At 40.5% G+C, this 17,144-nt stretch overlaps 1 protein-coding gene across 1 annotated transcript in view; it reads right to left on the bottom strand.

The window, feature by feature from the left end:
* MYH11 (myosin heavy chain 11) overlaps positions 1–17,144 on the bottom strand; it is a 128,827-nt gene that overhangs the window by 58,481 nt on the left and 53,202 nt on the right. The window contains exons 5-7 of the mRNA XM_043977398.1: positions 5,271–5,373; positions 3,679–3,699; positions 1,363–1,455 (exon numbers count right to left, since the gene is read on the bottom strand). Of these exons, the coding sequence (XP_043833333.1) occupies positions 1,363–1,455; positions 3,679–3,699; positions 5,271–5,373 (217 nt within the window). The remainder of the gene's footprint in view (positions 1–1,362; positions 1,456–3,678; positions 3,700–5,270; positions 5,374–17,144) is intronic.

Raw genomic sequence — 17,144 nt, 5'->3', positions numbered from 1 at the left:
TATCCACTGCGCCACCTAGCCGCCCCCCAGTCTCCTCTTTTAAAAAGCATGTTATACTAAATGCAGCAAGTAGACTCTTATTTGTCCTCTTCTCACTCTTTAGGATCAAAAATCCAAGGTTGGAAGGAATTTCAAAGGTCATTTAGTCTAACTCATTTTTTTGTTGTTGTTTTTGTTGGGGGTTTTTTGTTTGTCTTTTGGGGTTTTTTGGTGAGGCAATTGGGGTTAAGTGACTTGCCTAGGGTCACACAGCTAGTAAGTGTTAAGTGTCTGAGGCCAGATTTGAATTCAGGTCCTCCTGACTCCAGGGCCAGTGCTCTCTATCCACTGTGCCACCTAGCTGCCCCTAGTCTAACTCATTTTACAGAAGAGGAAACTACAGCCCTGGGAAGTTAAGTGATTTGTCCAAGGTCACAAATGTAATAAATGGCAGAGTCAAAGATCAAATTCAGGTTTCATGCCTTCAAGTTCAGGATCCTTTGCACTGTACCACAAAGCTACATTTCATGTAGCTTTCAAATGGCACCTGCATGTGAGGATCTGAGGGAAAAGTTTGGTTCCATATTTCTGATTTCCAGACTTAGGACATTTCATACCACCTCAGAGGGGTTGCCCTAATTCACCTCCTCTAAGACTGAGTCTATAAAAGAGTGAATAAATAAAAGACCCCAGTCCTGGAAGAAGGAGAGGAAAAAGAGACTCAGAAAAATAAAAATAACTTGTGGCCCTTGGGGAAAAATGTTTGTGGAGACCCTTGGTTGAGTCCTTTAAAGGTATTCTACCTGTTTGGTTGATCACTGAAAAAGAAGGATGGAGCATCTTTTAATCAGTGAAACAGTGATCATCACCAGCGTTTTCCCCAAGAACCACAGAGAGATATACAAGAATTAGATTGGGGGATGTAGCGAGGGCATGGAGCCAACAAGAGCATGAATCAATGCCAAACATCCTTTCTTAATGGAGGCTACATATATAACTGCCATTCAATCTGCGTATGCATAAGGAGATGCACCATTTACTCCACTGCCATCTTTAAGTTCAACGTCTTTCTTATTTTCCTACCTCACTAACCTCGTCTCTTCTTCTTTTCATCCATCTACTGTCCCAGTCAAAGTTCTTTCATACTAAAAGTGCTCAACTGAGAATAGCAGTGGGGGGAAACTGAGATAGGGCAGGGACTTACTTTCCAGCCACTCTTAGCTATAGATAGGAGGCTTGGGGATTAAAGCCAACCAAAGCAAAGTACTAGAGTTACATTGTTATCTTGATCCACTCTGGCTTGCCCTGCATTCTCATGCAAGCTGGGAGACACCATCCTAACACTTGCCCTCCACAGGAATCCTGGGTATTTTTGCTACTTACGAATCTTGAGGAGTTGTCATTCTTGACGGTTTTGGCATTGCCAAAAGCTTCCAGAATAGGGTTCGCTTGTAGAAGTTGCTTTTCCAGCTCACCCTAAAATTCATTCACATTTAGTTATCAAAGAAGTCAGCACAAGCCCTAATGCTTTTGTCCCAGATGATGTCAATAGACTCCATTCACCCTCACCCAGTGGATTATTTTTGTCACTACCCTTCAGGTTGTTCCTGGGGGATTTTTTGCATGTCCTTAGTCATCTGAATGTTATGGGGAAGAAAGAGTACGGCTGCTGCTGGCTGTACAAAGAAGTTTACCCTTTAACACTGTTTGCTTCAAAGATCAAAGCATATTTATCTTTTGGAACATCAATGCTGTCCTAAGCTAAACCACAAAGTAATGTTTTCTTAGTTTAAAAAACATTTTTTTTTGCAATGCAGACTAAACAGGTAGAGATTTCTTCTTCAGGTTTGCTTTCTGTTTTATTTATTTATTTTTAAGGAAAATGAAGATATCATTAGAAAAACCTGCCAGGAGTTGCTTTAATCTAACAGCAGCAGAAAGCTACAAAGCATACTGCATCAGCTCCATTAATCAGGTTAAAATGCAGCCTGAGAATGGAAACAACCACTTTCTCTCTGTCGGACCATGAGCTCCCATGCACAAAAATGGAGTCATGTTGTTAATGATGACAGGGAATAGCTAATTATACAAGTCATGCCAGAAAAGCAAATATGCACTTTTGTGGTCCCTCAGCCTGATTCCAGCATCAGAGTTGAAGATCAGGTTTGCCTGCCAAAGAGACGTGCTTATGCATTCTTCCAGTTGGCTGGAAAGTATTCGTTTTTCAGAGCCTTATATTATTCTGCCTCCTTATTAGTATATGCTTAGTATCCCCTCCCTTATTAAAACAATCTCTTCACCTCAGGGCATCTTGGCTCAGATCTCTGGGATTTCAGTCAGAAACACCCTGAGTTTAGAAGGATTTTCAGACAAAGGTAAATGATAGATTTTCTCCTCACTCTGGTATACATAACTAAGGTACCCTGGGTATTTGCTCTAGAGAAATGAGATAGGAAGCTATTATTTATTTATGTGTATATTTATAAATACACTACCACCCCCAAGATTCCCAGGATGTCCCTACAAAAATAAAAATAATTTTTAAAAAATAGAAACCATTTCCACAGCAATTGTGAACAACCACTGGAATTCCCCTTTATCAGACACATGGAAAGTTACAACTTAGGGGTTGTGGTTTCTCTACCTATTCCTCCAAATGAGAAAAGATGAGAAGTACCTTTTCTTTAGCCCTGGGTTAAGGGTCTGGCTTCTACAATCCTAACTGACTTGCTATCAAGCAACCCACTTACAGGGGAGCCTAGTGATATCCTTCCTAGCAAGCTTTTTAAAAAAGTAACTTCCCATGTCACAGGATCATAGATTTCTATCTGGAAAGGACCTTAGCAGTTACAAATTCAACCCCCTGATTTTGTGTCTGGGATGAGTTAAGTGTGGTCCTACCCAGAGCCAAGAAGATGGAAAAGATGACCTCTAATGGTCTCATAATCCTAGAATTCTGGCTTCTAGCCCCTCAATTCTTAATTATAATTCTGGCAAGACCCGGTTTTGTTGGCTGGCTAGTGGCTCCAGCGATCCATCTTATTATCACACCACTAGAGCTCGTGTTTTGCAAATCAGAAGAGCTGTTCTTGAAGCTTTATGTCTTGAGGTTGAGCGGAGGTGGTCAGCGGAATGACATGCCGAGACAGATGGACAGACGGACAGACATCACAAACAGCACCGCAAACACATGCACAGGGACACTGCTTTAGAAGCACTGTCCCACTGGGGAAGAGGATAGACATGCCAAGGCCAAATTGCTCGTCAATCAAACCTGGAGAGTGAAGGGTATATTTCACAACCGTCCTAAAAAGCTCAACCTGACAGGACAGAAATCTTTAGATTATTTCAATCAGAAGTTTTGGCGGTCAAATTTCAGTCTGATTGGCTCTTTCAGGATCGTAGAGAAATTCATTTGGATAAGAAAAATCCATCACAGGCAGGTAAGGTTGGGAATTCCAAAGAAACTCCTGCAAATGTCAGACCACAAATTCTCTCGGTGGCTTCTGACACAGGCAGGGTCGATGTGCGGAGAGACTATTGAGTGCTATCATTGCTTCAGGGTGTGAGACACAAGAACCTAACACATTCTACCATCAACTACGGGCACTCTGTTGGTGCAACAACAGCATGCAAATCTAGGTACTCTGTGTCTTCCCAAGCACACTGAAGAAAACACACTCTAATTCATTTACTCACGTAAGCAAAAGATGGGCCTTGCTGTAGTTGAATAATGTGGCATAAAACAAATGTCAATGTTATTTCAGTCACACAAACATTGGGTCTTGGTGGGTATTTATTTATGTATATTTATTTCCCACCCCCCCCCCACACGCACACAGTGTAGTTTTCCTAGGAAAAATGGAGAGACACACAAACTCTTCCGTTACTCATTCATTCTATTTCCTTATCTATCTCTATTTCTCTCTTTTTTTAACTACTGAGAACACAGTCACATTTTTCAATTCAGAAAAAGAAAAAGGAAGAGCTAAAATGTTCTCCAGGCCTTAGGACTGAGTAGGCCTAAAATCATAGACTCCTAGTATATCTGGTCTACACCCCTCCCTCTCCCTGATTTTACAGAAGAATTTAAAATGATTTGTCCAGAGTCATATAGCTAGTAAGTATAAAAGTATAAAAGATAGAGATTTGAACTCTTGTCTTCCTGCCTCCAAATACAGTATATAATCCCACTAAATTGCAAGAGTGGGAGAGGATAGTCAAATCTTCTCAGTGACCCACAATGATTAAAGGATATTCTCTGGCTCTCCCCATAGTCAGAGCCCAACTTGAATGTTATAGTTTAAGGTTGAGATACAGGGAAAGGTTTTCTCTTGTTTTGCTTTTAGCATTACATAGGCCACAGCAAGAAATTTTAGCTATCTCGAGATATCTCTGGATTTCTGTTCTTTGTCAAGTTTCTGGCTCTACAACATAAAGACAAGCTAAACTTTTAGATGGTCAGTCAGTCAACTCATGGAAATCCGTAGAAAATAATGAACAAGGGTGTGCCAGGACCAATGAACTCCTTGGACAGTCCCCGAAGCTCATCTCAGCCTCTTCCATTCACTTTTGGCAGAGGTACGGGTGCTGTCAGATAGATAAAATGAACTAATTCCAGATTAGTTTTTCACTTTTTCTCTGGTGCCTAGGCTAAAATGAGGAGCCACAGTCCAGAGTTGCCTTCAAGGAAGGAAAAAAAATAGAATCTAGAAGGATTCAGAAAGGGCCTTAGATGGATGGGTCAGAAGCCCCAGAATCATCAAGAGATGACTGCAAAGTTATTTCCCTATGTAGGCCTGTTTGACTTTCTCCTTTCTTTCTCAGAGAAGAAAAAACAGGGATATATGTGGAAATGAGCAAAATCCAATAATATAACCAAGAGCTCTTATTCAAAGTTGTGTTTCCCCCAGATCATCACTTGTGAGGGGACAAATTATTTTGGTTTTCTCTAGGCTGACTGGCTGCCAGAGAGCAAAAGTGCCTTCAGGGTCTGGGTCCTTGCAGAGCTGAGCTGATGCAGGGCTCTGCTATAAATAGGCATTATGCATGTGGCACATCAGCAAAATACATTCCTGTTTTAGGCCTAAGGGCCCCTTCAAACAAGGCTTTTCTCCCCACCCCCTCTTTTCCATAGACCCCACAGCCCTGACAGAATTGCATGTTCTTAATAGGTTATATTTCTGAAAAGGCATCCAGGTTGCCAGAATGGACCCTTTCAATTAACTTTCTTTTCCCACCCCTAGTCAACCTGCTGGTCAGACCTCCAGAGACAGGAAGGGGCCACTTACAGTGATGCTCGTGTCTTTTTTGCCCTTGTGGGAGGAAGCCACCACAGCCAGATACTGGATGACTTTTTTGGTGTTTTCTGTTTTCCCAGCTCCAGATTCACCTCTGAAAGACATGGAGACAGTGTACCATGTTGCTCTCTGCCCACTGACAGACAGGCAGAAAAATCAGAAAAAGGAGATCAGCTTATTGAATGAATAGCCTATGGTAGGAGTTTGGAGTAGAATCAAGTCAATCAAAGAACATTTCTAAAGCACCCTCTGTGTGCTAGGCACTACTTGAGGCCCTCTACAGTCTACTGGCAGAAACAACACATACATATATAGGTAGAACAAAAAAATATACATAAGGTAATGGTTGGGGTTAGGGGGAGAAAAAGGGAAACAATATGACAGGCTTACGGAAATCCAAATTATTTAGAATTAACAGAATATGTTTACATCAGAAGTATTAGTAGCCTTAATATTACTAACCATTAGCTTCCGATTTAAGTAGAAAATAGTCTCAAGGAAGGGTCAAGCTCTGCACAGAGGAGACCTATGTTCTATATGTTTTCTCATTTGAAACGGAATGGTACCATGGAAAGAGAGGTGAATTTGGAATCAAAGAAGCCAGGTTGAAATCCCAGCTCTACCACTCGCTAGCTGTGTGACGTTGGCAGCAAGTACTTCACCCCTTTCTTACTTTGCTTTTCCTCCTTTGTAAAATGAGGAGATTGGAGCAGGTGATGCCTAAAGGTCTACTGGCTACACTCTAAGCCCAGGACCTATGATCTATAATGCTGAGCCTACAGGCAGAGAGTCTCCTGAGGCTCAGAAAAGCCTAGCTGTGGTAACCAGGCTGCACAGACATGGAATGACCTCATTTTAGAAGGAAGGTGACGATGCTGTGGCCACTGAGCCTTTAGTAAAATGGAGAAAAGGAGAAAAGGGAAAGGAGATTCAGCCTAAATTCTGTTCTTCCCCTGCTGTTTTCCTCCCTGCCGTGGCCCATTTCTCCAGCTCTCTTCCGTTTCTGTTCTCTAAGACAAAACCTCATATGGGATCAAGTAAGTGAATGTAGGGGTGGCAAAAAATTTGGCACTAAATGTTTGATTTGTATATCTATTTTATATATTTATGTACCAGGAGTCATGTAAAAATTTCAGGGCGGGGGAAAGGGGAGCGAGGTCTCAAATGGAAAAAGTCTAAGAAGCCCTACTCGAAGAGATAGTTAAAAAGTGTTTTGAAAGAAGTCTGTTTGTCCTCAGGGTCAGGTTCAAGGCTTTTCTGGAGCTGAAACACTGCCACCAGAAGTATTACAGTTCCTGATCTTTTTTCCTAATTAGGAAATGAAGAAATTAAGTTCCTCTACTGAGGCCCCATTAATAACTACTCACATTAAATCTAAAAAGAAAAGAAGCATGTGCACTATCTTTCTGTACATAATCTTGTTGACCTCCCATACCCAGAGGATAGCTCTTAGAAAGACTCAGTTTCCTTTAGGTTTTTAAGTTAGGAAAAAGTGAGCATCAGATTCCTGGTAACAATTTTTAAAACTATCTAGTATGTTTTAACACTGCGATTACTTTTTAAAAAAACTTTCACATGCATATGCATACACACACTTTTAAGTTTAATCTGCATTATTAACATTTTCTCCCGTTGTCACTTTCTAGACTAAGTCTAGACAATCAACAAAACAATAAATCAACCCCCAATTTGTAGCCTTTGCTGATTTCTAAGGAGTAAATGGTCACACTGAAAATTTAGTAACTCCTGCTAAGTTGGCTCGACTGTATAAGGCTTTGAAGTTTACAAAGTATTTAACAAATATCATCTCATTTGATCCTTGTAACAACCCTGAGAAGCAGATTTTATTATTATTCCCATTTTACATATGAGGAAACTGAGGCAGACAGAGGTGAGTGACTTGCCTAAGATCAGACACCTAAGAAGTATCTATATCTGGATTTGAATTCAAGTCTTCCTGACCCTAGGTCCAGTGCTCTATCCACTGTGCCACTCAGCTAAACAAACACCTAGCTAGTTAGATACTCCTTTCTAGGATTAGTTTGTTTTGGTTTTTTTTAGTGAGGCAATTGGGGTTAAGTGACTTGCCCAGGGTCACACAGCTAGTAAGTGTTAAGTGTCTGAGGCCAGATTTGAACTCAGGTATTCCTGACTCCAGGGCCGGTGCTCTATCCACTGCGCCACCTAGCTGCCCTCTAGGATTAGTTTTTTTTTTTTTTGCAGGGCCATGGGGGTTAAGTGACTTGCCCAGGGTCACACAGCTAGTAAGTTTCAAGCATCTGAGGCTGTATTTGAACTCAGGTACTCCTGAATCCAGGACCAGTGCTTTATCCACTGCGCCACCTAGCTGCCCCACCCCTCTAGGATTAGTTTTAAGTTTCCCACCCTGAATGTACTTTCCCCTCCTATCTTTTCACTTTCACAATTTAAGACTGGGGTGTGTTCCATGTGAGGGTCCTGTTCCCTACTTTAGGGAGACAGCAGTTAAGCCGAGTTTGGAAATCTAGTTTTTCCTTTGTTGCTTGGCTAAAGCAGTTTCATGTTATATAGATTTTAAAAAAAAAAAAAGAAAGAAAGAGTATCCCAGGCAAACTTCCAAACAGAGCAGACCAATAGGTTTTCAAATTGATTTACCAGCCAGATCACTATTTCTTTGGAAAAATTAAAATCTTTTTTCCCAACCTCTGGCTTCCAAGTCGGCTGTCTAATATAAATAAGAGCTAGTGATTCTAGTCTTCTAAACTGCTTCTCCTTTCTCTCTGGGCAAGGGTAACCATGCCCATCTTCCTTTCTTGAGTCCCTGGAAGTATTACCATATATGGCATCCTTTCCCTTTTAATTACCCTGCCATCCTGTAGGGCCTCTGGAACTCAGCGCAGACTCTTGGAATACACTGCTTAACCCTTTGTTTCCCAAAGGCTTTTACAAAAGTTTCCATGTGGTATTCTGGGGATATGTTTACTTTTGCTGAGAAAGTAAAATGTGTTCTGAACCATGGCCTGTTTCCAGAAGTCTCTGGGGTTTAGGCTGTTTCTAGCTCTCCTTTCCCACTCTTGCCCTTCTAAAATGTCCTCCCTATTCACAGACACACAAAATATCAGGGTTGGAGGGGACCAAGGCAGACATCTAGTGCAACCAATGGCCCAAAAAGAATCCCTTACTGAAACACACCAGAGAAGTGATCATCCAACCTCATTGTAAAGAATGAGGGGAAACCCACTATCTAGGGGAGTTTATTTGTTAGCAAGTTTTTCCTTATATCCAGCCTACATTTGCTCCTTTGTAACTCCCACTCATTCCTCCTAGTTCTACCCTTTGGGGACAAACAGAATAAATGGAATACTTCTTCCACGAGGCAAGCTCTCAGGTATTTTAAGACAGCTAAAGACTTCTCCAGTCTAAAAAGATCACAATTTCTTTAGCTGCTGATCCTCATATGACATGAGATGGATACTTTCATCTTTCTAGTTTCCCTTCTCTGGACTTGTTTCAGGTGTTGCCTAAAACAGATCACAACATTCTAGAAGTTGTCTGACCGAAGGAGAGTACAATGGGACTATCACCTCAGCCTTTCCCTCTCTTAAAGCAGCCTGAGACTGCATTAGCTTTATCATATCACCCTAGACTAGGCATAGTATGGGAGATAATTCCATCAAAAATAAACACTCAGTATCAAACCAAAGCAAAATAATTTTGGGATTATTCCTACTATTAGTCCAAATAATGACAGTATGTAGATTTAGAGCACAAAGGCACCTTGGAGCAGTGGTTCTTGACCTTGTTGTTATTCAGTTGATTTTCAGTTGTGTCCAACTCTTCATGATCTCATTTGGGGTTTTCTTGGCAAAGATTTGCCATTTGCTTCTCCAGCTCATTTTACAGATGAGGAAACTGAGGCAAACAGGATTAAGTGACTTTCCCTGGGGTCTCACAGCTAATAAGAGTCTAAGGTCAAATTTGAAAACAGGTCTTCCTGACTCTAGACCCAGCACTCTATCCATTGCTGCCTAGTTCTTGACCTAGAAGTCTGTGAATGCAGGTAACTTTTAAAAATACATTTTGATAACTGTATTTCATTATAATTAAATTCCTTTTTAATTCAATATGTTTTATTTTATGCATTTTAAAACATTATTCTGAGAAAAGGTGCATAGGTTTTACCCAGACTGCCCAAAAGGTACATGATACACTCAAAAAAGGTAAAAACCCCTGCCTTAGGAGGGCAGTTAGGTAGAGAAGTAGGTAAAGCACCAGCCCTGGATTCAGGAGGAGCTGAGTTCAAATCCAGCCTCAGACACTTGACACTAGCTGTGTGACCCTGGGCAAGTCACTTAAACCATTGCCCTGAAAAACAAAACAAAACAAAAAAATCCTGCCTTAGAATTTATCTAAGCCAAACCCCTTATTTTACTGATGAGAAAACTCCCCCATCCCAGTTTAATGACTTTCTCAAAATCACATAGGCAGTAAATGTCACAGCTAGAATTTGAACTCATACCCCATGACTCCAAATCTAGCATACATTCCACTGTGCTATGCTGTCTCCCATGTATTACAGACTTGGAGCAAGAACCAGAGCATCAGTCACTCCACAAAACTTTCACCAGCTCTTACTCCAAATGCCAACGTCAGCACAATAATATACCTGTCCCTGAGTAGTAATGTACAGGAGACTTTAGAAAAACAGTTTCAATATCCTGGGCTGTTTTTTAGTTTCTATTTTTCTTTTTAATCTGACTTTCCCAACAGTCTAGTTTTCTTTTTAGGATTGGCCCAGTTTTGAAGATGGGAATCTTTGGGATTGTTCCATGGGTCTGGCTAATTTATTGCAACTCATATTAAGAGAATGATAATCCAGTCATGCTATGTAAACAACATGTTAACCTCACTGTCTGTTATCATTACACTGGAAGGGCCTATAATTCCATCAAAGTGTACAGCAATGAAAGTCACAAACCTCATTCTTGCTCCCTGACTTGCTTGTATTTTGATCAAAGTTAAAATCTTGTGTCAAGCTAGTTTTCTTTTTGTTTTTGCTTTGTACTGTGCTTGTAAACATGATTATGACTCATTAAGTGGAGTGTTTCCCTCTATGCCATAGCTGATCATGTATGCCTGTTAGCATTGTATGGCAGTTTAAAAAAAAACAAAAGCATCTTCCTGATTTTTATAAAAGAAAGGTTTTATGCCACACCACCCTAGACAGGTTACTAAAACTTTTTTTGCTGGACAATGAGGATTAAGTGACTTGCCCAGGGTCGCACAGCTAGTGTCAAATGTCTGAGGCTGGATTTGAACTCAGGTCCTCCTGAATCCAGGGCCAGTGCTTTATCCACTGAACCATCTAGCTGCCCCCTATTTCCTTCAATTCTTTAAAAATGAGATGGGGGGGGTGCAGCTAGATGGTTCAGTGGATAAAGCACTGGCCCTGGATTCAGGAGGACCTGAGTTCAAATCCAGCCTCAGACACTTGACACTTACTAGCTGTGTGACCCTGGGCAAGTCATTTATCCCTCATTGCCCTGCAAAATAAAATAAAATAAAATAAAATAAAAATGAGATGGGATCCGATTCCCTCCTTTTACAAATGAAGAAACTGAGACCCACAAAGAGTAAGTGGCTTGCCCAAGGTTATCCTCACCACAAATTATATTTAAAAGAAACAGATCAGAAAAAAACCCTCCACTTAGAAGTAAATATCAGCCTTCTTTACTTAATTTCAGCAGCCAGAAAAGTTAGCTAACTGTCTAAGAACTCCTGATCACAGGGTGTGTTTGGCTTACTGGGTCTGGTCATTACCTCTGAACCAAAACCAGAATATTTTATGCCAATTTATATAATCTCCTGATAACCTAAGAAGCCCTTTGGGTTTTAGCACCACCATAGGCAGAGCCAGAGTGGTTCCAGGCCAGCTCATTCTCTTCATTAGCTCTCCACACTTAGACACTTGCAAACTCACAGACTAGAAAGTAGAGAGTGTATGAAGAATGCCAGCTAGGATTATAGCATACCACCTGATTCTTTGTTGGTGGTGGTGGTACTCTGTTTTTTGAAGAGAACCAATGACATCAAGGGAGATATCTTGACTTGCTCATGAATTGGATTTAAGTGAGAAAGAGTTGTCCCAAAGCATCAGCCTCACTCTCTTCCTGAGTCATAGTTTAGCTTTAGATTTAGAGTTGGAAGGAACCTTAGCGGACATCTAGTATAATCTCCTCATTTTATAGATTAGAAAACTGAGGCCTAGAGATGGTAACTGATTTGCCCAATTTCACTTGGCAAGTAAGCAGTGAAGGAGGGATTTAAACCCAGTTCCCCAACTCTAAACCTAGTGCTCATTCCAATTTATCACGTTGCTACATAAGGGTGACCTTGCTCATGGAGTTCTATGGTTTGTACTCTAAGATTCATTTTTTTTTTTTGGTGAAGCAACTGGGGTTAAGTAACTTGCCCAGGGTCACATAGCTAGTAAGTGTCAAGTATCTGAGGTTGGATTTGAATTCAGGCCCTCCTGAATCCAGGGCTGGTGTTCTATCCACTGCACCACCTAGCTGCCCCTAAGATTCAATATTAACAGCAAAGTGACTATCCCTCTGGATTTCTCTAATTTTTCCTGGTCAGTGTAGGTCCACATAGCTGAGAGGACCACCATTCCTGAGTACCTTAAGGTGCCTTGTCACTCCATGCCTGGAATGTTCTCCCTCTTTATCCCTGCTTCTTGGCTTCAGGTCCCAGATAAAACCCCAACTTCTACAGGAAGCCTTCCCTACCCCCTCTTAATTCTGGTGCCTTCCCTCTGTTGACTATGGATTCCAGCGTATTCTGTATATAACTTGTTTGTACATAATTGTTTGCATATTGTCTTCCCTATTAGAATGAAAGTTGCTTGAGGGCAGGAACTGTCTTTTGCTTCTTTTTATATCCCCAGCACTTAGTATAATGTTTGGCACATAGTTTATTGACTAACTAGCTACTAAGGCCAGCCTTAGAAATTAAAGAACTTACCAGCAAGGTCCTATCTCTGACCTAGAAATGTGCTCTATGGTTATAGCCTAGACTAGGACCCAGGCCATTCCATTTCATTGTATTTCCTTCCATTATTTTTGTTTTTGTTTTTGTTTTTGTTTTTGTTTTTGTTTTTGTTTTTGTTTTTGTTTTTGGAGTGGGGCAATGGAGGTTAAGTAACTTGCCCAGGGTCATACAGCTAGTAAGTGTCAAGTGTCTGAGGCTGGATTTGAACTCAGGTCTTCCTGAATCCACTGACCACCTAGCTGTGCCCCCTTCCATTGTTTATGCTGGCTACAAATAATCAGACAAGTGGAGACAGAACATTAAGAGAAATGTAGTTAACTCTTAACAGTCTTGGAATCCACAGAAAATTTAAAATCCCAAATTGGTTTGATCCTCTCACCCAGCACATATGTGGGCCACCTGATCCACTTTTAGTTGGCTCTGTGAATGCAAACATTTTAATATTAGGATCTTAAAATCTAGGAATGTTAGAGCTGGAAGGGGCCTCAGAAGAAAAAATTACAGAGTCTCTGAGCTGGAAGGGAGGCCAACCCTAACCTGAACAAGAACCTATTCTATAACATCTCCCAAAAGTGATCATTCAGTCTTCCCTTGAAAACCTCAAGTAAAAGAATATCCATCATCTCCTGATATCCTAGTCCATGGGCAATAGTTTCAGGACTAGAGTTAAGAAGATCTGAGCTCAAATCTGGCCTCAGACACTTATCAGCTGTGTGGGCAAGTCACTTAACCTTTGTTTGCCTCAGTTTCCTCTTCTGTAAAATGGGAGTAATAATAGCACCTACCCCTTAGGGTTGTTGTGAAGATCAAATGAGATTAGTATAAAGCACTTAGCACATGGACTTGGTGTATTGTAAGAGCTTTATGAATATTACCTATTGTTGTTTATGGCAATGCTGATAATAATTGTCAGGAAGTTTTTCCTTATATCTATCCTAAATCTACCTTTATGTAGCTCCTAGCCACTGCTCACAGTTTTGCCCTTTGAGACCAAGCAGAAGAAATCTATTTCTTCTTGCCCATTAAATACTAGATGGCATCTCTTATTCATCCCTATTAAAATATATTTTGTCTGATTCATTCCAATGTCAAGATGGTTTTGGGATCCTGACCCTATTATCCAATGTGTTAGCTGTCTCTCTTTACCTTTTATTCATTGTAAATTTGAAAAGTATGCCATCCCTGGGTTCATTCAGCTCACTGATAAAAATGTTTAAAAAGCAGCATACAACACTTGACACTTACTAGCTGTGTGACCCTGGGCAAGTCACTTAATCCTCATTGCCCCACCAAAAGAAAGCATACAATCAAGCAGAGATACCTAGGGCCCTCTACTAGAGACCTCCATTCAAAGTCATTATCAAACCATTGATGACCATACTTTGGGTTCAGTTATTCAAACAAATCTACCTCTAGCCCATCATCTTGCCTACCACATCTCTCCATCTTGTTCATAGGAGAAAATAATGATAATAAGAATAACAAGAATAGCTGGATTTTTAAGGTTTAAGGTTTGCAAAGCACTTCACAAATATTATTATCTCATTTGGTACTTATAAGAATTCTGAGAGTTAAGTGCTATTATTACCCCCATTTCGGGGGAAGGAGGAAACATAAAGATGGAGTGACTTGTCCAAGATTACACAGTAAGTACTTGAAGCCAGACTGAGAAATGAATATGCCTAAGAGTTTTTGTTAGGTATTTTGCTGAAATCTAGGCCTGTAGGACTTAACCTTCTTTGCCTCAGTTTCCTTGTCTGTCAAATGAGCTGGAGAAAGAAATGGTAAACCACTCCAATATTTGCCAAGAAAACTCAAATGGGGTCATAAAGTGTTGGAAAAACAAGGGAACTGAACTGAAGTCTGTAGCAGACTGCACGTTGCAATGTTTTGTCTGTAGCATTCCCTTCCCCTATCAATCTGTCAAAAAAAAAAGGACATGGCATGACCTGTTCTTAATAAAGTGATACTATCTCTTAGAGATGAGCACTACATTTTCTAGATTTTCAGAAACTGTCATTTTTAGAATTCATTCTTAAATTCTACCAGGGGTTGAAGTCAAGTTCAAAGATCTATAGTTTCCAAACTCTACTCTCTTACCTTTTCCTTTTTCTTTTTTTTTTCTTTTTTGCAGGGCAATGAGGGTTAAGTGACTTGCCCAGGGTCACACAGCTAGTAAGTGTCAAGTGTCTGAGATCAGATTTGAACTCAGGTCCTCCTGAATCCAGAGCCAGTGCTTTATCAACTGTGCCACCTAGCTACCCCCCTTAGCTTTTTCTTTTAATTGGGGGTGGGAGTTGTGGGGGGAAATTATCCCTCCTAATTCCAATAGCATGTCTCTGGTTCTCTAGGCTTTTGAAGGTCATTGACAGTGGCTCAGTACCTACATCTCACAGTTCATCTGCTCTAGGAAAGAGTTCCCCTAAGCCTAGTGAGTATGTCCAATCCAAATTCCTCAATTTACAGGAACCTGAGGCCCCAAGGAGTAATGTGATTTGCCCAAGATCACAAAGTAAATTGGTAGCAGAGCCAGGACTAGAATCCAGATTTTCTTTGTAAGCTTAGTCACTTTTCAGAGGTAGGGGCTTCCAAGGATTGGTGACTTTTTGTTACTACATATTTTATGGGCATGGAGCTAGTGCCAGATAGATGATTGTAAATAAGCAAGTAACTCCTAGGCAAGGTAGCCTAATATGGTAGATAGAATGTACTTGGAGGAAAGAAGACCTAGGTTTGAATCTTGCCTTTATTGCTTGCTGACTGTATGATTCTGAGCAGATCTGAATGTCAATTTCCCCATCTGTGATATGGGGATGATAATAGTTCTCACCTCACAGGGCAAATGTCAAAATCAAATGAAATAATATATAATGCATGAAAAGTACCATATATTGGTGAACTATCATTATCTTCTGAGTAAGAACACACATATAGTAAATTCTAAAGTGAAATATGGTTTTAAAAGATCTATTTTGGATCTGCACCCACAAATGATGTTGATGATCCAAAATTCGCTGTATTTTGAACTTCCATCAGTTTTCCCAACAGTTTTCATGTCTATCACTTCTTTTTATTCTTATCATATTCCACTCAGATAAGAAAGGTAGGCAGAATCACCATATTTTACTAGGAAAACTGAGTCTCTGAGGGGTTGCCAAGGTCTTCAAGGGAATGGAACTAGAATCCAAATTACTACGCTATTTCTTATATCCATCAATGGTTTGGTTGTATACAATTGGATTCCACAAACATTTATTAAGGGCCTACTACATGCCTGGTACCAGGGATCCAAAGACAAAAGTGAAAAGAAGCCTTGCCTTCGAAGAGCTCACATTCTCCTGGGGATAAGGGTAGCATAGGGTGGGAACAATGTATATATAAAGAAATGAACACAGACTACATATACACACACACACATATACAGATAAATAAATGTATACATACATACACTATATACACACATATATATACACAGAGAGAAATGTACATACTATATATAGTCAAATTATTTTGAATAGGGGTAAGGGGTGAGGTAGAGATCTACACTAACACCAATCCACCTAAAAAAAGCTCATGAGCAACTATTAGGACATTTTTGTTTGTTTTTGTGTTGTCTTTTTTAAAAGGAAAAAAAACTGACCCAAATGGAAAAACAAACTAACTGGGGACCTGGTCCAGAGGGGGAACAAGCCATCCATTAATCACCCTACATGAAAGACAAAGAACTTATTCAGGGAAAGGAAGAAAAGCAGTAATCTATAGTCCATCGCAAACAGTGCATTTTTATAGGGCTCAACTTTGGCCCTGGGAGAGATACAGGATCCAGCTGTTGGGGGTGAAACACCTCCCAGAGAGGAGACAGCTACTCTCTCCATAGCCTCTGGGAGCAGAGATCTGTATCACACCTGTCTCTGTACTCCTTCCTGGAAACTCAGTGACAGTTAAGAATTGGGACCTGAGGGGAACAATCTCTAGGTGACTCATGCTAACTTTAGTCCCTGATAGAATCAGTCTAAGGTCATTTTAGATAATTAGTCTCTTAAATATCAGATATGGGTACCTCTGACTACCTTCAATAACTGAAAAGGGTTGAATGCACTAGAGCTAGAAACCAAGGCCCCAATCTCTTTTGTTGGGTACACTGGAAAACTAGGTGTCCCGGGAGACAAAGCTTCAGACCCCTTTCAAGCTCAACCACAGAACTAATAGAATTGATTCTCCATTCTCTACCTATCCTCTGTATTCAACAGAGTTCAGTCTTCAGGCAGCCTCCATATAGTAGGCCAAGAATACTTTTATGATTTCAAACCCATAGGAAGTTTCCAGGGGCTTATTCTGGCCATTACTGCTCCTTCCTCCTCAGAAACAGACAAAAAAGTAGAGTTCTCACCTTCCATTCATCCATGCCAACTCTCTGCCTCCCCTCCCCCCAATCTTTGGGGAACAACCCAATGAATGTAATCCTGGGGCACAGTCATTTTAAAAGGCATTTCCTTCTGTGTGTTGGATGGTGGTAATAATGGAGTTTTGTTAGAAGAACCAAACTTTAGAAAAACTGGAAGACAGAAACAGAGAAAGAGACTTAGGAAGAGCCAGGTCATAGATCTTCAAAAAACTGAGACAGAGATAGGCTTGGAGTCTGAGCCAGAGTCTCAGACCATCAAAAGGAAGGAAAGAAACCTAGGAAGATTTGTATGAACTGATGCAGAGTGAAGTGAACAGAACCAGAAGAACAATTTATACAATAATAACATTGTAAAAACAAACAACTTTGAAAGATGTAGGAACTTTGATCAATGCAATGATCAACCATGACTCCAGAGGACCAATAAT

The sequence above is a fragment of the Dromiciops gliroides genome, chromosome 1 (assembly GCF_019393635.1).
Source record: "Dromiciops gliroides isolate mDroGli1 chromosome 1, mDroGli1.pri, whole genome shotgun sequence".
NCBI classification, from domain to species: domain Eukaryota; kingdom Metazoa; phylum Chordata; class Mammalia; order Microbiotheria; family Microbiotheriidae; genus Dromiciops; species Dromiciops gliroides.
This window is presented reverse-complemented; position numbering and strand designations above follow the sequence as displayed.